This window comes from Hemitrygon akajei, unplaced genomic scaffold, assembly GCF_048418815.1.
Source record: "Hemitrygon akajei unplaced genomic scaffold, sHemAka1.3 Scf000049, whole genome shotgun sequence".
In the NCBI taxonomy this organism is placed as follows: Eukaryota; Metazoa; Chordata; class Chondrichthyes; order Myliobatiformes; family Dasyatidae; genus Hemitrygon; species Hemitrygon akajei.
In genome coordinates, this window is record NW_027331935.1 from 5,402,338 (window position 1) to 5,423,612 (window position 21,275).

At 43.6% G+C, this 21,275-nt stretch overlaps 1 protein-coding gene and 1 long non-coding RNA gene across 3 annotated transcripts in view; one reads left to right on the top strand and one right to left on the bottom strand.

Moving 5' to 3' along the window:
- The window catches only part of LOC140721021 (uncharacterized), a 689,868-nt gene that overhangs the window by 387,051 nt on the left and 281,542 nt on the right, over positions 1 to 21,275 (top strand). The window lies entirely within an intron of this gene.
- LOC140721016 (NACHT, LRR and PYD domains-containing protein 3-like) overlaps positions 1 to 21,275 on the bottom strand; it is a 56,893-nt gene that overhangs the window by 17,292 nt on the left and 18,326 nt on the right. For both annotated transcript variants that reach the window (XM_073035881.1, XM_073035880.1), the window contains 4 exons: positions 18,369 to 18,461; positions 3,339 to 3,505; positions 1,999 to 2,170; positions 1,831 to 1,896 (listed from right to left, as the gene is read on the bottom strand). In XM_073035881.1, the coding sequence (XP_072891982.1) occupies positions 1,831 to 1,896; positions 1,999 to 2,170; positions 3,339 to 3,505; positions 18,369 to 18,429 (466 nt within the window). In that variant the 5' untranslated portion in view covers positions 18,430 to 18,461. The remainder of the gene's footprint in view (positions 1 to 1,830; positions 1,897 to 1,998; positions 2,171 to 3,338; positions 3,506 to 18,368; positions 18,462 to 21,275) is intronic.

Sequence of the window (21,275 nt, forward strand, 5' to 3'; positions counted from 1 at the left end):
TTAAACCTACTGACCTGTACATCTGGACATGGACCGATTGAGGATAGTCAGCATGGCTTTGTGTGTGATAGGTCATGTCTAACCAAACTTATAGAGTTCTTCGAGGAAGTTACCAGGAAAGCTGATAAAGGCCAGGCAGTGGATGTTGTCTATATGCACGTTAATAAGGCATTTGACAAAAGTCCTGCATGGAAGCTTGGTCAAGAAGATTGCTCGGCATTCAAGATGAGGTCGTAAATTGGACGAGACACTGGCTTTGTGTGATAATCCAGAGAGTTGCCTCTCTGACTCGAGACAGGTCATGTGTACTGCAGAGACTGGTATTGGGTCCATTGTTGCTTGTCATCTATATCAAAGATCTGGATTATAACGTAGTTAACTGGATCAGCACATTTGCAATGTCATCAATATTGATGGTGTAGTGGACAGCAAGGAAGTCTATCATGACTCGCAGCTGGATCTGAAATGTTAGGAAAAATGGCTGAACATGGCAGATACAAATTAATGCAGACAAGTGTGAGGTGTTGCACTTTGACAGGGCCAAACAAGGCCAATACAGTGAATGTTGGGGCACTGAGGAATGTGGTAGAACAAAATGATCTGGGAATTCATTGAAAGTGGCGTCACAGGTAGACGGGGTCATAAAGAAAGCTTTTGGCACATTGGCCTTCATAAATCAAAGTACTGAGTACAGGAGATGGGATGTTATGTTGAAGTTGTGCAAGACATTGGTGAGGCCTAGTTTGGAGCATTGTGTGAAGTTTTGGTGACCTACAGGAAAGATGGAACTGGCCAAAGAGTTCAGTGAACATTTTGCACGGACATTACGAGGTCTGGAAGACCTGAGTTGTAACGAAAATTGGAATAGATCAGGACTGTAATCCTTGGAATGCAGAAAATTGAGAGAATTAATAGAGCTATACAAAATTATGGGGGGTATAAATAGGGAAAATGTAAGCAAACTTTTTCACTGACAATATGTGGGACTACAACTAGAGGCCATGGTGAATGTTTTAAGGGGACATTCAACTAGACTCATTGTGCAAGAGCACCGGGACAACCACTGGTCTGTCTCCTGATCCATTCTGTAAATTTACTTCACTCAGATGTTTGTCAGAGTGTGAAACATGATGCCAGCACAAATATATAAAAGTCTATATTTCAACTTTTAAGGTGTTTGATTAGGTACATGGATAGAGGTAACTGGGAGTAGGCAGTTTAAGTGGCTCAGCATAGGGTAGATGGGTCTATGTGCCTGATAATGTGCAGAACTTTTCTATGACTCCATCTTCAGAACATGCAAGAAAGCGGAGTATCCAGAAGAATTCCTCGCAGTCATGGAGAGAAAACACAAGCTCTTTACAGACTGCAGTGTGAATTGAACCAAGATCACTGATGTTGGAAATCAGTACTCCAATACCATGTCGTCCTAACCGTGGATGAACTTCACGATTATTCTGCTTTCAGACAATCTGGGATTTGCAGCTGTATCAACAGTCAGCATTGTTGGGATTCACAACACATCAGCAGACTGCCAGCAACATCTATGGGTTTCTTGGGAAGCAGGACCTTGCTGGTTGAAGATGCCTGAGTGAGTCTTATGGCTGACTGTCCAAAATACCGAACTGAGTTAGTTGCACAAAATGTCAAAAATGGCCTGAAGTGCAACTTCAACTCAATACCAATTGACTGATAGTAAATTTCAGTCAAGACCATCCCTTTCCACAAACACTGACAGCTGGGCTCCTAGTTTCAGCAATCTGTGAATAATCGCTGTTCAACATCATTCCTGTCAAGTTATCAGTTTGAATTGCTTATTTCATCACTCACCCTTCAGTTGAGAAGATGACTCATTAAAGCCTCGGGTGATATTCATGCCTTCATATGGATCAGGACCTGTTGACATAGAAAAACTTTAATGAAATTGGGTCCAACGTGCATTGTTAAATCTGGAAAGTTTCAATCTGTTTTAGGGTAGATGGTGTTATTTCACTGTACCGAGTTCATGGATTTCCTTCAGTATCTTGTCCAATTTTGGTAACTCCTTCCTCATTTCCACAAAGGATTTCCACATCTCCCTCTGGGCCTGGGTGCCTTTCTCCATCACCAGACTGAGGAAGAGTTTGGAGCTCTCCATCCGGTTTCTCCTCTCCACAAGCTCAGTGACTTCCTGTGAAGAATAACAGTGAAGAGAGGATTGACAGACACAGAATGATGAGGAAGATATTTGCTCATTGATGGAACATTCAACTAGTCTCATTGCCCAAGAGTACCGGGACAATCACTGGTCTGTCTCCTGATCTAGGTGTTGTAAATCTATGGGTTCAGATAATGGAACCAAAACACGAACTGAACACAAATACAAGTTGGTATTTTGTCGCAGAGTGAAGTAATCTCTTTTGCCACATTCCTCCATAAAGCCTGTGGACCTAGTACATGGTTTTGTCGGTAATGACAATCTGAGCTAGACATTGGACCATTAACCAGTGGATTAGGGCTCGTTACAACTCTGCTGCTGCTGCACAATCCATTGCTTTGCTCTGCAATCTGGTCGGGGTCTGTCTCTTTCTGTAGATAGAAGTGACATGGATGTGCTCCGTGTGAACATTTCACACCCACAAGTACTTGGGATGACAATCTCCATTGACAGATAGCACAGTTGGATTGTTAATTAGGTTTGATTCTATAGGATTGTGCTATCTATTCTATAGGATTCATCTCTGGAACAGCTTGGCAAATTCCTGCTTATATTTACTGTTCTAGTGGATCCTCCCAGGTGACCCGGGCTGATGTGCCCTGATTTTGAGTTAGTTATCAGGTTCTATAGCATTAGTACATTTGTACTCCCCTGGAAAGATGGAGCTGGTGAGACACAGTGATGATTTAATAGCTAAAAACAAAACTCTAACGACATTTTTCTGTACTATGATTAGTGCAATGTTTTTCATTTGCAAGTTGTTACTTTTGAACCGACTGTATGACCTGGTGTATATGTGGTGCTGTGTTAGAATTTGATGAGCTGGAGTCTCGAGAGTACACATCTGCTATGGACATTGCTGATGCGAACTTCGGGCTGGATCGGATTGACAGGAAGCAGGCCCGAGAGCAAGGAATGAACCAATGCTTGGTCATTCCGCTTGCTAGAGCAGATCAATAAGTTTTGGACCTTTCCACCTCACTGATTTCAGCCCTGGTGTGAAGGTTTTGGACACAAATTGTTCAGTGATCAATAACATCACTGCAGTCCACAGAAAAAAGAGGATGAGCCAGACTGACCTTTGTCTCACATCCCACTTTTCACTAAAATGAACAGTATCCCAAATGTTTCTCCCAATCACCTTGTGTTCCCGTTCACTGAATTGTTCTTCCTGTCTCAACATCAAGCTTAGTCTTTCTACGCATTCCTCAATCGCAGGTTTCAGTCTCTCTCGGTAGAAAATTGTCAGGTGGAGCAGTTGATAATCTTCACACCCTGTCAGGAGATCTGAGATCGTAGATTTGGGATCTAGGAATAGAAATATGAAAATACAGCACTGTGCGGTGTGAAGCAGAGAGTAAGTTGGTAAGTATGCTTCAGTTGTAGCTGACATCATTAAAACCTGTCTGGATGAGTGTGTGCGTACAAATATTTTCTGTACATTTCCAAACAAAAAGCCCTGGATGAACCAGGATGTACATCACTTGCTGAAGGCTAGATCTGTGGCATTCAATTCTGGCGACCAGGTCTGTACCAGAAAATCAGGTATGATTTGCGGAGTGCTATTTCAAAGGTAAAGAGACAATTTTGAACGTAGTTGAAGGCAACATCAGATGTTACAACTCTGGCAGGGTTTGCAAGACAATATTTCCTACAAAGTGAAACCCAATGGCATGAATGGCAGTGATGCTTCCCTACCAGATGAACTCAACGCCTTCTATGCCCACTTTGAAAGGGAGAATATAACTACAGCTGTGAAGGTCCCTGCTGTACCGGATGACCCAATGATCTCTGTCTCTGAGGCCAATTTTAGGCTGCCTTTAAAGAGGATGAACCCTTGAAAGGTGGAAGGTCCCGATGGAGTACCTGGTAAGGCTTTGAAAACCTCTGCCAACCAACTGGCAGGAGTATTCAGGGACATTTTCAACCTCTTACTGTTGTGGGTGGAAGTTCCCACTTGCTTCAAAAAGGCAACAATTATACCAGTGACTAAGAAGAATACTGTGAGCTGCCTTGATGACTATCACCTGATTGCACTCATATCTACAGTGATGAAATGCTTTGAGAAGTTGGTCATGACTAGACTGAACTCCTGCCTCAGCAAGGACCTGGACCCATTGCAATTTCCCTATCGACACAATAGGTCAACGGCAGATGCAATCTTGATGGCTCTTCACACAGCTTTAGACAGACACCTATGTCAGGATGCTGTTCATCGACTATAGCTCAGCATTTAATAGCATCATTCCAACAATTCTGATTGAGAAGTTACAGAACCTGAGCCTCTGTACCTCTCTCTGTAGGTGGCTCCTCGACTTTGTAACCAGAGGACAACAATCTGTACGGATTGTTGATAACATCTCCTTGCTTATGATCAACACTGGTACACTGGTACACCTCAGAGCTTAGCCCACTGCTCTGCTTTCTCTATACCCATGACTCTGTGGCTAGGCATAGTTCAGGTACCATCTATAAGTTGGCTGATGATACAGCCATTGTTGGTAGAAACTTAGGCAGTGTCGAGAGGGCACATGGGAACGAGATATGCCAACTAGTGGAGTGGTGCCACAGCAATAACTTTGCACTCAACGTCAGTAAAACAAAAGAGCTAATTGTGGACTTCAGGAAGGAAAAGACAAAGGAACACATACGTATCATCATAGAGGGATCAGAAGTGGAGAGCATGAGCAGTTTAATGTTCCCGAGTATCAAGGTCTCTAAGGATCCAACCTGGTCCCAACATATTGACACAGCTATAAAGAAGACAAGACAGAAACTATGTTGGAAAAGGTGAGTGTGGAGCACGTGCTGCGGGAAGGGGCAGAGACCCCATGGCAGAGATGGTGCAGGGAGTGTGGGACAGCTTGTAGAGAAGGCAGGAGGGTTGTGGGACATGTGGCAGAGAAGGAGAGCCTGGGGTAGGGTGTAGTGAGGGTACGAGATAAGATGATTTGATTCCAAACAATCGGCTTATTGATCATTACAGAAAAGATCTCTCTGGTTTTCTTTCCCTACCATTTTCCCAACCACGACTCCCCTCTCTCTGTCCCCTTCCCACTTTCAGTCCACAATAAAGACGCATATCAGAATCACTCATACACATCACTTGTTTTTTTTTTTTTTGTTTTGCAGCTGCAGTACTGTCCATTATGTAAAATTACTAAGTATGGTGCCAAGGTATTGGGGACATTTACTGTATATAGCTAGGGTGCCAAAGCACAGCACCGTATGTGCACCCCACATTCAACTTACACCATAAGCTGCACAGAACAGACTTGCTGTTCACCCCACACGCTGCCCTCACTATCACTGGTTCAATGATACTTTTTTCTTCATTTTACTAATGCACTCATTCCCACTATGATGATGAAGCAATGGGTATAAAATATTGCAATCTCCCTCCTCTCCCATATGTAACAATGTTCAGTGTTAGTAATTCCAGTGAGATTGCAATATTGCCAACTTTCCTGTCGAGTATCTGCTCTTGGATTATTTGTTTATATAGCATCCAGCCAGACCTCTAATCTGCTCATTCCTGGGATGTGAACACCATTTACAAAACTGCCAGGTGTTGTGGACCTCATTCTAGAGGGAGGGAATGCCTTCATTTTAGAGAGCAGGTAAAAATTGGCTCGATTGCATCAGGTATCATGCTTAGACACAGAGCAACAAGTTCAGATCCTGATCCCTGAGTGGGTCACATGAACAAATTTGGTTCTCAGGATTATGGACACTGGCCGTTCACTGATTTATTCTGTCACTTCACATCACTATTCGAGAATCTCTGGTGAGATTCGAACCTGCATTCTGCTCAATGTCTAAGGGACTGCACAGACAAGCAATGCCACCATATCTGGTATTGAAAACTCTGCATATTGTTCTCCTCCTTTCAACTGCCAGTTTTCTCCTTTGGCCTGTGTGTCTCGCTGTTCCTAATGTGCCTCGATACCAAAATAGTCACCAATCTTCTCATGAAAATTGCCAAATGTATCTCAACACAAGAAGAGAACGCAGGTGAATTGGGTTGAGTGGCATCCTGAATCAGCCATAATGGAATGGCAGAGCAGTCTCAATGGGCAGAATGGCCTAATTCTGCTCCTCTGTTTTATGGTCTCATGACCTACCTGGGCATTTCAATCTGGAGTTGTAGGTGGTGGAAAGCATTTTACTAGGTAGATAGTGGAGTGGCTGCGCAAAAAATGTTGCAAGGCCTGCATTTAAAGTCAGGGACGGTAAGATTAAGCAAAATGGGAATACCGTGCGGAATTGCGTGTATATAAGTGAAGGGAAAGTTGTTCGAAAGGCGGATAAGCTCAGAGCACAAATCATCATGTGGAATTAGGAATGTGTAGCCATGTTTTACACACACACACACACACACACACACAATATATAACAATTACAGCAGAGAAACAGGCCATCTCGGCCCTTCTAGTCCATACCAAATGCTTAACACATCTAGTCCCACCGACACGCACTCAGCCCATAACCCTCCATTCCTTTCCAATCCATATACCTATCCAATTTTACTTTAAATGACAATACCAAACCTGCCTCTACCACTTCTACTGGAAGCTCGTTCCACACAGCTATCACTCTCTGAGTAAAGAAATTCCCCCTCATGTTACCCTTAAGCTTTTGCCGCCGAACTCTGAACTCATGTACTCTTGTTTGAATCCCCCTACTATCCACGTCAACTCTATCTATCCCCCTCATAATTTTAAATCCCTCTATCTAGTCACACCCCCCCCCCCAACCTTCTATGCTCCAAAGAATAAAGACCTAACTTGTTCAACCTTTCCCTGTAACTTAGGTGCTGAAACCCAGGTAACATTCTAGTAAATCTCCTCTGTACTCTCTCTATTTTGTTGACATCTTTCCTATCACTCAGTGACCAGAACTGTACAGAACACTCCAAATTAGGCCTTACCAATGCCTTGTACAATTTTAACATTACATTCCAACTCCTGTACTCAATGCTCTGATTTATAAAGGGCAGCATACCAAAAGCTTTCTTCCCCATCCTATCCACATGAGATTCCACTTTCAGGGAACTATGCACCATTATTCCTAGATCCCTCTGTTCTACTGCATTCTTCAATGTCCTACCATTTACCATTATTGTTCTATTTGGATTATTCCTACCAAAATGTAGCACCTCACACTTATCAGCATTAAACTCCATCTGCCATCATTCAGACCATACTTCTAACTGGCCTAAATCTCTCTGCAAGCTTTGAAAACCTACTTCATTAACCACAACACCACCTACCTTAGTATCATCTGCATACTTACTAATCCAATATACCACCTCATCATCCAGATCATTAATGTATATGACAAACAACATTGGACCCAGTACTGATCCCTGAGGCACACCACTAGTCACCGGCCTCCAAACTGACAAACAGTTATCCACCACTACTCTCTGGCATCTCCCATCCAACCACTGTTGAATCCATTTTACTACTTCAAATTAATATCTAATGATTAAAATGATGTCAAACTGATAGGCCTATAATTACTAGGTTTTCTTTTAGAACCCTTTTTAAACAATGGAACCACATGAGCAATACGCCAATCCTCCGGCACCATCCCCGTCTCTAATGACATTTGAAATATTTCTGTCAAAGCCCCTGCTATTCTACACTAACTTACCTCAAGGTCCTAGGGAATATCCTGTCAGGATCCGGAGATTTATCCACATTTATATTCCTTAAGAGCGCCAGTACTTCCTCCTCTTTAATCATCATAGATTCCACAACTTCCCTACTTGTTTCCCTTACCTTACATAATTCAATATCTTTCGGCTCTACACATAGCTGTCTACTCTGATTCTGTAAGGGACCAATTGTATCCCTCACTATCCTTTTGCTATTAATATAACTGTAGAAACCCTTCCGATTTGATTTCACCTTACTTGCCAAAGCAACCTCGTATCTTCTTTTAGCTTTTCTAATTTCTTTCTTAAGATTCTTCTTACATTCTCTATATTCCTCGAGTGCCTCATTTACTCCATGTTGCTATTATTTATTGTAGATATCTCTCTTTTTCCTAACCAAGTTTCCAACATCCCTTGAAAACCATGGCTCTCTCAAACTTTTAACCTTTCCTTTCAACCTAATAGGGACATAAAGATTCTGTAAACACAAAATTTCAACTTTAAATGACCTCCATTTCTCTATTACATCCTTCCCTCAAAACAAATTGTCCCAATCCAGTCCTTCTAAATCCTTTTGCATCTCCTCAAAGTTAGCCTTTCTCCAATCAAAAATCTCAACCCTGGGTCCAGTCCCATCCTTCTCCATAATTATATTGAAACTAATGGCATTGTTGTCACTGGACCCGAAGTCTTGCCCAACACATACCTCTGTCACCTGACCTATTTCATTCCCTGACAGAAGATCCAACACTGCCCCTTCTCTAGTCGGTACCTCTATGTATTGCTGCAGAAAACTATTCTGCACACATTTTACAAACTCCAAACCATCCATTCCATTTATAGTATGGGCCTCCCAGTCTATGTGTGGAAAAATAGTCTCCCACAATCAGAACCCTGTGCTTACTACAAATATCTGCTGCCTCCTTGCAAATTTGCTCCTCCAATTCTCTCTCCCCCAATAGGTGGTCTATAATACACCCCGATAATTGTTACTACACCTTCCCCATTCCTCAATTGCTTCCAAATAGCCTCCATAGATGAGCCCTCTAATCTATCCTGCAAGAGCACCGCTGTAATATTTTCTCTGACAAGCAATGGAACAGCTCCCCCTCTTATCCCTCCGATTCTATCGCAGCTGAAGCAAATCCAGGAATATTTAGTTGCCGATCACACCCATCCTGCAACCATGTTTCACTAATAGCTACAACATCATATTTCCAGGTATTAATCCATGCTCTAAGCTCATCCACCTTTCTTACAATGCTCCTAGCTTTAAAATAAATGCAGTTAAGAAATTCTCCACCTCTTCTTTTCTCTTTATCTCTAACAGTACAAAGAAGTTTACTGTCTTCTTTTTCTTCCTTCTCCCATACAACTGCTCCTACACTTTGGTTTCCCCTCCCGCGTCATAACTAGTTTAAATCCACTGGAGCCTCTCTAGCAAACCTACCTGCAAGAATATTTGTCCACCTCCAGTTCAGATGTAAACTGTCCCAACGGAACAGGTCCCACCTTCCCTGGAAAATTGCCCAATTATCTATTGCTATGAATGTACCACAGCTCTGAGGGGCCGAAGGGTGCGGGTCCAGCCCCCTCCTTCCGGAGAATCACAAGATCACTATTAATTCGGGTCTTGGACCCAGGAAATGAGAGACAATGCAACGGATTTGACCATTGTTCTTAGAGGCACCTGTGTGAATTGCAACTCTATAGCACGTGCCAGCTATCAGGGACATGGACACCCTCTGGCAACGTGGGGTGGGGATTGTATCACCCTACCTTGATTGACATTTACAAATCCGCCAGTCATGATAAAAAGGAGACTGCAGGAGGCAGTACTCCAGCGACGCACCAGACGGAGACACTATCGCTCATCGCTCCCCGCTCCCGTAAGGACGGGAAGCTGTTCGGGAGCCACGTGTGATTCGGTTCACTTGCTAGGGAATCGAGTGGCTGATAACCCCAAAAAGGATTCCGAACTGACAACGGGGAACTCACGTTCCCGATTCCACGATTTGAGTCCAACAGGCTGGCAAGTTTATTTTCTCTCTCCAACACGTGAGCCCCAGCGGTTTCCGAAAGGCTAAAAGCCTGCATGAACTTCAGAGACTTTGATATTTCCATCAGACAATAGTTTTACCCCTAGACAAATGATAGAGCTACTTCGCATTGTTGATTATTACTATACCCGTGCTTTAGATTGAGTATTGACGACGCATATTATCTGAATGTTTGTATTAACCTTTCTTTTGTGCCCCTTTATAGATAGATAGATAGATAGATACTTTATTCATCCCCATGGGGAAATTCAACATTTTTTCCAATGTCCCATACACTTGTTGTAGCAAAAAAACTCATTACATACAATACTTAACTCAGTAATAATATGATATGCATCTAAATCACTAACTCAAAAAGCATTAATAATAGCTTTAAAAAAAAAAGTTCTTAAGTCCTGGCAGTTGAATTGTAAAGCCTAATGGCATTGGGGAGTATTGACCTCTTCGTCCTGTCTGAGGAGCATTGAATCGACAGTAACCTGTCACTGAAACTGCTTCTCTGTCTCTGGATGGTGCTATGTAGAGGATGTTCAGGGTTTTCCATAATTGACCGTAGCCTACTCAGCGCCCTTCGCTCAGCTACCGATGTTAAACTCTCCAGTACTTTGCCCACGACAGAGCCCGCCCTCCTTACCAGCTTATTAAGACGTGAGGCGTCCTTCTTCTTAATGCTTCCTCCCCAACACGCCACCACAAAGAAGAGGGCGCTCTCAACAACTGACCTATAGAACATCTTCAGCATCTCACTGCAGACATTGAATGACGCCAACCTTCTAAGGAAGTACAGTCGACTCTGTGCCTTCCTGCACAAGGCATCTGTGTTGGCAGTCCAGTCTAGCTTCTCGTCTAACTGTACTCCCAGATACTTGTAGGTCTTAACCTGCTCCACACATTCTCCATTAATGATCACTGGCTCCATATGAGGCCTAGATCTCCTAAAGTCCACCACCATCTCCTTGGTCTTGGTGATATTGAGACGCAGGTAGTTTGAGTTGCACCATATCACAAAGTCCTGTATCAGTTTCCTATACTCCTCCTCCTGTCCATTCCTGACACACCCCACTATGGCCGTGTCATCAGCGAACTTCTGCACATGGCAGGACTCCGAGTTATATTGGAAGTCTGATGTGTACAGGGTGAACAGGACCGGAGAGAGTACGGTTCCCTGTGGCGCTCCTGTGCTGCTGACCACCGTGTCAGACCTACAGTTGTTTAAAAATGGTACCATCAGACTTCAGCGGACCTCTCTATCTTTGCTGGTAAGTGACCCAGTTATGGGGTTCATAACAACGTAGGGCCTCGTCTCGAGATTTGATACCAAATTGGGAGGTCAGTGAATTGGGTTTGTCAGTCAAAAAATTTGGATCTGGTACGCGGGTAGCCAGACGGGAAACCAGCAAAGATGGACGTGGATGAATTTATGGAAAACCCGACTCTGGGGGCGCTAGAGGCCGCTACATAATTAGACTTGGTAAATCTGGCGAAGGGGTTAAGCCTCACAGAGGTGAGGTCATCAATGAAAAAGCGGGAAGTGCGAAGGGTCATAACTCAGTATTACATTGGGAAGAAGGTGTTTGCAGCTGAGGATTTGGAAAATATCCCTGAAAAGGTCCTAGCGAGTGGGACGGATCAGTTAGATTTGGAGAAATTAAGGTTGGAACATGAATTTAAAGTAAAGCAGCTGGAAGCAGCTGAGAAGGAGAAGGAAAGAGCTGAGGAGAAGGAAAGGGCTGAGAGAGAAAGGGAACAGGCATTCCAACTAAAGGAATTAGAGGGGAAACGGGTTCATGAGCTCCAGCTAAAGGAGCTGGAAGCAACAGAGAAAGAGAAAGAAAGAGCTGAGAAGGAGAAGGAAAGAGCTGAGAAGGAGAGGGAGTATGAGGAGGCAGAAAAACAGAGGAAACATGACTTGGAGATGGAGAAGTTAAGGAAAAAGCGAAGAGATCAAGGGTTAGACCGAGAGGAGAGGTTTAATGTTAGTCGGGAGTTAAGGGTAGTACCTCCATTCGAAGAGTCGGATGTTGATAGTTATTTCTTGCTTTTTGAAAGGGTGGCAGTAAATCAGAAGTGGTCCAAAGAGCAGAGGGTGGCGTTGTTACAAACTGTGTGAAAAGGGAAGGCACAACGAGCATATGCAGCGTTGTCCGTCAAGGAGGGGGAAGCGGAGAATTATGCCAAAGTAAAGGAGGCCATTCTCCGGAGTTACGAGCTAGTACCTGAAGCTTATAGACAAAGGTTCAGAAATTTACGGAAAGGGTGGAATCAAACGTATACCGAGCTAGCCCATGAGAAGGGCGTGCTCTTGGACCATTGGTGCACCGCGGAACAGGTGGACGGGGATTATGGGCATATCAGGGAGTTATTTTTGATTGAGGAATTAAAAAGGTGTGTTCCGGAAGAGATCCGGATGTATTTGAGTGAGAAGCCGAATAAGTCCATCTCAGAAATTGCTAGGTTCGCAGATGAATATGCCCTAACCCACAAGACAGTTTCCCTCGAATAAAAGTACCCCGAGAGACCATGGGAACGATCGAGAAAGTCCGCCGGCTGAGGCAGAGGTCCTGCCGGGAGCTAGTGGTAACGTTGTGGGGGAAAGGCCAGGCGGCCCGAGATTTCCGGACTTGACCTGTTTTAATTGTGGAAAGGGAGGACATATTGCATCTAGGTGCTTTGCTCCGAGAAAGGAGCCAGAAAAAGGGAAAGCAGCGGTCCCTATCAGGTGTGCAGTGGTAATCAGAAAATCGGCAAGAGGGTCCCGGGTAAGCAGAGAGCGCTAGGGGTCTGAGATTTATCTGTCACACGGAACCGTGTCTGTGAGGGAGGGGGACCACCAATTCCCGTACGGATTTGGAGAGACACGGGGGCGGAGCTATCATTAATTAGCCGTAACGTATTACAATTTGGACCTCAGACGGGCGAGGTAGCCCTGAGAGGAATAGGAAAATGGACAGAAATGATGTCCTTACGTAGGGTCATTTTGGATTGTGAGCTGGTGTATGGATCAGTTGAAATAGGGGTGCCATCAGAATTCCCGAGAACTGACGTGGACGTCCTCCCTGGGAACGATTTAGCCGGGGGTAGGATTTGGTCAGCCATGACTATGACCCGCCGACCGGTGCGTGTTGAGGCCCCGCCCATAGCGTCCCCGAGCTATACCGCATGCGCGGTCACTCGCAGCCTGTCGAAAACGGCAGCTGAGAATGGGAGCAGTTTAAAATTGGCCAGTTTTGATTTGGCCGAGACGTCTTTACCGACCCTGTGCCACGAGGGTTTAGAGCAGGGGTGTCAAACTCATTTTAGGTCACGGGCCAGATTGAGCAAAATGCAGCTTCATGCAGGCCGGATCAGTCGGACGCGTGCGAACGCAGATTTCGTTGCCTCCGTTTTTTCAGCCTGCTCTCATGTGTCTCAGTCTCTGCTATAATTACAAAGTGTTTCACTTTACAAATTCTGTTTCTTATGAAGAAGACTGCCGAATAAACACTAAAAACCCTGAAAACCTGGTACCTGAATAAACTCAGCATTAGCCATATCATACGCCATAGGCGCTTCGATTACTGGGGCCAGCTTTAATAGTAATTAGATATTATCTCGCAGGCCAAAGATAATTCCACCACGGGCCGGATTTGGCCCGCGGGCCTTGAGTTTGACATATATGATTTAGAGGGTGGTAAAACGAGGAATAGTAACGTGAAAGGGGGTAAGGGAGAGGAGATGGAGCTTCCCTTAGCGAAGAGAAAGATCCCAGAGGTAGGAAATAAAGATCAGAAACGGAAAAAGCTGTTAAAAGGTCCAGAGTTGGACATGGATGATCTGTCGGGGGTGGCAGCCCTGTTTGAAGAAGTTGAGAGTTATCAAGATGTTCCCGATAATGAGATGAAGACAGTCCTAGATGAAAAGGATGCCACTACCTTGGAGAGGTCTGCTGGGTTGGCAGATGAGGTTGTTTCAGCCCGCGGGGTTGAGTTTACTCCGGAAGGGAGTTGCCCAGAGAGTAGCTGGGAGGAGCAAGGGAATTTGGAATTTGAAAAAGGTACGGGTATTGAAAGCCTGGAAGAGGTCAATGTCCCGTTTGAGAGTGTCCAGGATGGGGATGCACGTGGTTCCGAACCTAGTCACGGAGCTCAGAAAAGTTCTGAGGTATCTGATTCAGCTGAACGAGACGGCCGTTCTTTTGGGTCAGATAGACTGGGTTCAGTGAAGACAGGGTTAACCCTGCTAATTGGGGGAAGGGAGGGTTCCCAGGTGTTTGTACATGAAGGGGTGGTGAACCTTAAAGTGGAACTCGACCACGGGGGGATAAATATTATTATTGAAGGGAACGGAAAGTTTGTAGTTCCCAAATCGAATGAAAAAATTTTAAACCCGGCAGCTCGCTTACAGAGTAAGTCGAGAGCTGCCGGGGTCCCACACGCTATTGTTATTCCAGGGCGTGGGGTGAACAGGTAGCACTTGACATGCTGTCTGGACAAAGCGGGATCACTTGCAGATCTTAAATTGGAAACTAATAGCATGACAGGTCCTGAAGAGAAAAATAGCAACTTGCTTAAAACTAAAGAATTAGGTAGAAATGAAATAGGTCTGTGATCCGGTGTTGATAAGATAACTCCTATGAATAAGGCGGACGGGGTTTACCCCACCAAACTACTCGAGTTCCTCCCGTAGAAACTCACCGGAAAAAAGGTGATGGTTAATGGGGGCGCCATTTTTTAAATGCACAGGAGCGCCACAGGGAACCGTACTCTCTCCGGTCCTGTTCACCCTGTACACATCAGACTTCCAATATAACTCGGAGTCCTGCCATGTGCAGAAGTTCGCTGATGACACGGCCATAGTGGGGTGTGTCAGGAATGGACAGGAGGAGGAGTATAGGAAACTGATACAGGACTTTGTGATATGGTGCAACTCAAACTACCTGCGTCTCAATATCACCAAGACCAAGGAGATGGTGGTGGACTTTAGGAGATCTAGGCCTCATATGGAGCCAGTGATCATTAATGGAGAATGTGTGGAGCAGGTTAAGACCTACAAGTATCTGGGAGTACAGTTAGACGAGAAGCTAGACTGGACTGCCAACACAGATGCCTTGTGCAGGAAGGCACAGAGTCGACTGTACTTCCTTAGAAGGTTGGCGTCATTCAATGTCTGTAGTGAGATGCTGAAGATGTTCTATAGGTCAGTTGTTGAGAGCGCCCTCTTCTTTGTGGTGGCGTGTTGGGGAGGAAGCATTAAGAAGAAGTACGCCTCACGTCTTAATAAGCTGGTAAGGAAGGCGGGCTCTGTCGTGGGCAAAGTACTGGAGAGTTTAACATCGGTAGCTGAGCAGGCTACGGTCAATTATGGAAAACCCTGAACATCCTCTACATAGCACCATCCAGAGACAGAGAAGCAGTTTCAGCGACAGGTTACTATCGATGCAATGCTCCTCAGACAGGATGAAGAGGTCAATACTCCCCAATGCCATTAGGCTTTACAATTCAACTGCCAGGACTTAAGAACTTTTTTTAAAGCTATTATTAATGCTTTTTGAGTTAGTGATTTAGATGCATATCATATTATTACTGAGTTAAGTATTGTATGTAATGAGTTTTTGCTACAACAAGTGTATGGGACATTGGAAAAAATGTTGAATTTCCCCATGGGGATGAATGAAGTATCTATCTATCTATCTATCTATCTAAATAGGAAACCTGGCTGTACGGGATTTTGACAAAGCATGTGAATAACAAAGACAACCCCCTTGGAACCTGCCTGTTAAGTTGAAATCTGATGCTACCAGCCTTTAGTCGGGTACAAGAAAAAAAATATTAAAGTAAGTGCCACTGTACTCGTTACCTGTTTAGATGATGAATTAAATGTATAACTGTATAGCTCTGTAGTGGAAAGAAAAGCTTGTGTATTGTGTTAGATTCTAAAATCCTGTAAGACTCTGTACTACTTCGTTTCCACCACTGGTGAAAACGCTTTGAAGATAGGGGGTATTATGAATGTACCACAGCTCTGAGGGGCCGAAGTGTACGGGACCAGCCCCCTCCTTCCGGAGAATCGCAAGATCGCTATTAATTCGGGTCTTGGACCCAGGAAATGAGAGACAATGCAACGGATTTGACCATTGTTCTTAGAGGCACCTGTGTGAATTGCAACTCTATAGCACGTGCCAGCTATCAGGGACATGGACACCCTCAGGCAATGTGGGGTGGGGATTATATCACCCTACCTTGATTGACATTTACAAATCTGCCAGTCATGATAAAAAGGAGACTGCAGGAGGCAGTACTCGAGCGACGCACCAGACGGAGACACCATTGCTCATCGCTCCCGTAAGGACGGGAAGCTGTTCGGGAGCCACGTGTGATTCGGTTCACTAGCTAGTGAATCAAGTGGCTGATAACCCCGAAAAGGATTCCGAACTGACAACGGGGAACTCACGCTCCCGATTCAACGATTTGAGTCCAACAGGCTGGCAAGTTTATTTTCTCTCTCCAACACGTGAGCTCCAGCGGTCTCCGAAAGGCTAAAAGCCTGCATGAACTTCAGAGACTTTGATATTTCCATCGGACAATAGTTTTACCCCTAGACAAACGATAGAGCTACTTTGCATTGTTGATTATTACTATACCTGTGCTTTAGATTGAGTATTGATGACGTATATTATCTGAATGTTTGTATTAAACTTACTTTTGTGCCCCTTTATAAATAAAAACGTTTAAAAATGGTACCATCAGACTTCAGCGGACCTCTCTATCTTTGCTGGTAAGTGACCCAGTTATGGGGTTCATAACACTATAAATCTGAAGGCCTCCCTCCTGCACCATGTCTTCAGCCATGTGTTGATCTGCACTATCTTACTATTTCTAAACCCACCTGCACGTGGCACTGGTAGCAATCCTGAGTTTACTATCCTGGAGGTCCTGCCCTTTAACTCGGCACCTAGCTCCCTAAACTCACCTTTCAGGACCTCCTCACTCTTCCTACCCACGTCATTGGTCCCTACATGGACCACGACATCCGGCTGCTCACGCTCCCTCTTGAGAATACTAGGAACTCGATCCGAGATATTGCGGACCCTGGCATCAGGGAGGCAACAGACCATCCACAGTTTATTAATTTCAGAATCCACCATTCCAATTTTGGTATTAGTATCTTTTGTCAATACAAACTTTCTTTCAGGAGTATAGGTTTCTTCTACCTCCCTTGTAAATTTGGTTTGTTCAGTTTCAGAAACAATTTTGCCTCATCTTAATTCCTTTCCAGTTCGGGTTCCAGCCATCGTAATTAAATTGTAAATCTATCACTGAAAGTAATGAATCTTCAAAGTTTAAACAAAAGTAGCAGTAAAAAGTAGGTTGTAAAAGCATAGAGAAGAGCCAACAAGCATCTTACTCCATGAGCTGCCCAGAAGAGACTCCACGACCTTATCTAACTGTGATACCACTTACAAGGTTCTGTGTATCTGTATTCTCAGTTCACTCTGTTCATCCGCAAGCTTGTTAATCCACTTGACCACATCATCATCCAGATTGTTTATACAGATGCAATCAACAATGGACCCTGGACCATTCCTTGTAGCAGACAACTAGTCACCAGCCACCAGTCCGAGAGCCAACTATCTGCTACCACCCAATGGCTTCTGCCACAAATCCAATTGATTATTTCATTCTTAATGCCAAGTGACTGAACCTTCTTGACTAAAAGGGATTGCCAAGATCCATTTATATATTTACTGTCTTTCCTCCATTAACTTTCCTGGTATATTGCTCAGATACTCTGTAAGATTGGATAGACATGACATACCACCATACAACCATTGTTGACTATCCCTAATCAGTCCCCGTCCATAAAAATGTTATTACTCACAGTACTTCCAATAACTTACCAAGTATTGATGGCAAGCCCATCATACTTACCCAGATTATTTTTAGAGCCTTTCTCAGACAATTGAACAATATCAGGGGTGCTGTCATAGTGCAGCCAGACACGTAATACTATTGCTGCTCAGGGCTTCTTAATTTGGAGTTCAATTCTGGTGTCCTCTCTGAGCACATTTGTAAATTCAAACTCGTGTCTGCGACTGTTTTCTCCGGGTGCTCCGGTTTCTTCTCACAATCCAAAAATGTACCGGTGGTTAGTTTAATTAGTCATTACAATTTGCCCCGATTATGTCAGGTTAAATCACTGGGGTGCTCCGTGGCACAACTCAATCGATTAAGGAAACTTATTTGAACGCATTTGACAATCTCTATCTCATTCATCACTTTTGCAAGCAGGGCAGTCCAAGTTAATATCTATTAAATCTTTCAAGCAATGATTATAATAAATATGTGTAAATCAGTTCTCTATTTCTCAGCACTTACCTCTTCCCTGTATTCCTGTGAATTGCAGGCCCAGGCATGAAATCTGGAAAAGATGTCAAGGCAACATTTATCTTTAAAAATATTTTGTAACGCACCTGGGCCCTTTTCCGCTTTGGAGCTCCCTGGATCCCCATCCATATTCACAGCTTCAGCCATGGTGGGGATGGGGTTTTCAACATTCTGGCTCTCTGCAATAAACAGAATGAGGATTAGCTGATAATCATCAAAAGTAAGACAGTGCTTTGCATTCTGCTCATTCCTCATCTGCAAACTGTTCTCTGTCAGGAAGGTACAGTCATAATGCACAGATATAGGCCCTTCAGCCTATCATGTACATACTGACCATCTATAACAACCCATTTACTTACCGCTTGTGCAATTGCTGCAATGCATTGGCGATTTTATTCATATCAGAAACAGAATCAGTTGTCAGGTTTAAGAACACCATCATATGTTGTGATCTTTTTAACTTTGCGATATCAGTACAATGTAATGCATAACAGAGAGAAATAAAAACAGAATTATAATCTATATATCTGAAATATATAGTAATTCCAGTGGGATAGCAATACGTATTGCCAACTTTCTTGTCGAGTATGTGCTCCTGCATTATTTATTTAGATAACATCCAGCCCAACCTCCAATCTGCTCATTCCTGGGATGTGAACATTGTTACGATACGGCAACAATAAATATAGAATTGAGACAGGTTTGTTTATAACACCAGCAAATATGGTGAACTTGTTAACTTGTGATATATATAATCTTATATATAATAGAATAAAATATATATAATATATAATCTGTGTGCCCTCAGACTTCTGTTCCTCTTCTCTGATGGTAGTAGAAGTCCTCAATGATGACACCAGCTCTTTGAAGCACCGCTCCTTGAAGATGTCCCTGATACCCACGATGGTGCTGACTAATTTTACAACTCTCTGCAGCTTCCTTTGATTCTGTGCAGTAACACCCTCCGCCATACCAGACAATGATGAAGCCAGTTAGAATGCCTGGCATGGTATGTCTAGAAATTTGTGCAATACTGCTTTTGCTGACATACCAATTCTCCTCAAACTCCTGATGAAATATAGCCACTGTCTTGTCTTCTTAATGGCTGCATCGATATGTTGGGTGCAGATTAGGCCCTCAGACATAGTGACACTCAGGAACTTGAAATTTCTCACTCTCCCCACTTCTGATCACTCTATGAGGACTTGTGTGTGTTCCCTCATTTCCCTCACAGAACTCCTTTCTGGAGTCCAGAATAAGTTTTTTGGTGTTACTGACATTCAGTTGTTCAGGGAAAGCTGCGATACTAGCTGATAATACATCTCACTCCTGTATGCCCCCTCATCTCCATCTGAAATTCTGACAACAATGGTGATATCATCAGTGAATTTATAGATGGCATTTGAGATGCGCCCAGCCACACAGTCATTGATGCAGAGAGCGTAGAGCAATGGCTAAGCCCACCACCCTGTGGTGCACTAATGTTGATTGTCAGTGAGGTGGAGATGTTACAGTGGCTTTAAAATTTATTCACCTCTCTTTGAAGTTTTCATGCATTCTTGTTTTATAACATTGAATCACAATGGATTTAATTTGGCTTTTTTGATACTAATCAACAAAAGACACTATTTCATGTCACAGTGAAACATTTCTATAAATTGGTCTCAAGTTATTACAGTTATTAATCATAAAATAATTGATTGCATAATTATTCACCCTTTCAAGAAGTATTTAGCAAATGCACCTTTGGCAGCAATTACAGCCCTGAGTCTGCGTGGGTCAGTCACTATCAGTTTTGCACATCTGGACACTGAAATTCTTCTTTACCTTACTGCTGAAACTCTATCAGATTGTATGGGGACCATGAGCAAAGAGCTCTTTTCAAGTCCAGCCACAGATTCTCAATTGGAGTGACATCCAAAATATGACTTGGCCACTTCTGGGCATTAACGTTGTTTTTAAACAATTTCTTGTCAGCTTTGGCTTTATGCTTTGGGTCATTTTCTTGTTGGATAACAAATCTTCTCCCAGGTCGCAGTACTCTTGCAGATTGCATCAGGTTTTCCTTCAGGATTTCCCTGTATTTCGCTGCATTCATTATACCTCTACCTTTACAAGGTTTCCAGGGTCTGCTGCAGTGAAGCATCCCCATAGCATGATGAAGTCACCACCATGCTTCACGGTAGGGATGGACTGTTTTTGATGATGTGCAGTGTTTGCTTACGCCAAACATAAGATTTAGTCTGATGGCCAAGAAGTTCAATTTTCATTTCACGAGAACATAAAACCTTCTTCCAGCTGACTTCAGAGTCTCCTACCCCACGTGCCTTCTGGCAAACTCTAGCCAAGATTTCATGTGAGTTTCTTTCAACAACAGCTTTCTCTTTGCCACACTCCCACAAAACTGCGACTGGTGAAGCACCCATATGTCTTCCTTCTGCCGCCTGCGTGGGATGACGAGTCAATCGGGACCCTGAGACTTGTGGAAACTGTGTGGTGGTTTCTTTTAAACTTATAGTCTTTTAACATCTTTGGACTATTTTTACTGTGCCCATGGTCTGCTTTTTTAATCAATTATGCTAATGTTTGCACTGTTGTAACTATATGTTGTAATTGTGTGGTTTTGTGCAGGTCTTGTAGCTTTAGTTTTTGGTCTTGTTTGTCTGGTGGGATTGGAGCTCCTTTCCAGGGAACGTGCTAAGATGGTAGCGCGATATTAATATTAGTAACAGCCTCTCCGGACTCTGGATTGGGAATTGCCAAATGTTATGTGGATTTTCTGGTGTAGTCTGTTTGTCATGTGTTTTTGTGATATCATTCTGGAGGAATGTTGTCACTTTTTTTTTTAACTGCATTGCATTTGTGGTTTCTGAATGACAATAAACTGAATCTGAATATGGCAGTTGTTGTATGCACTGTCCCTCTCATCTCAGCCTCTGAAGCTTGTAACTCCTCCAGAGTTGTCATAGTAATCTTGATGGCCTCCCTCAATG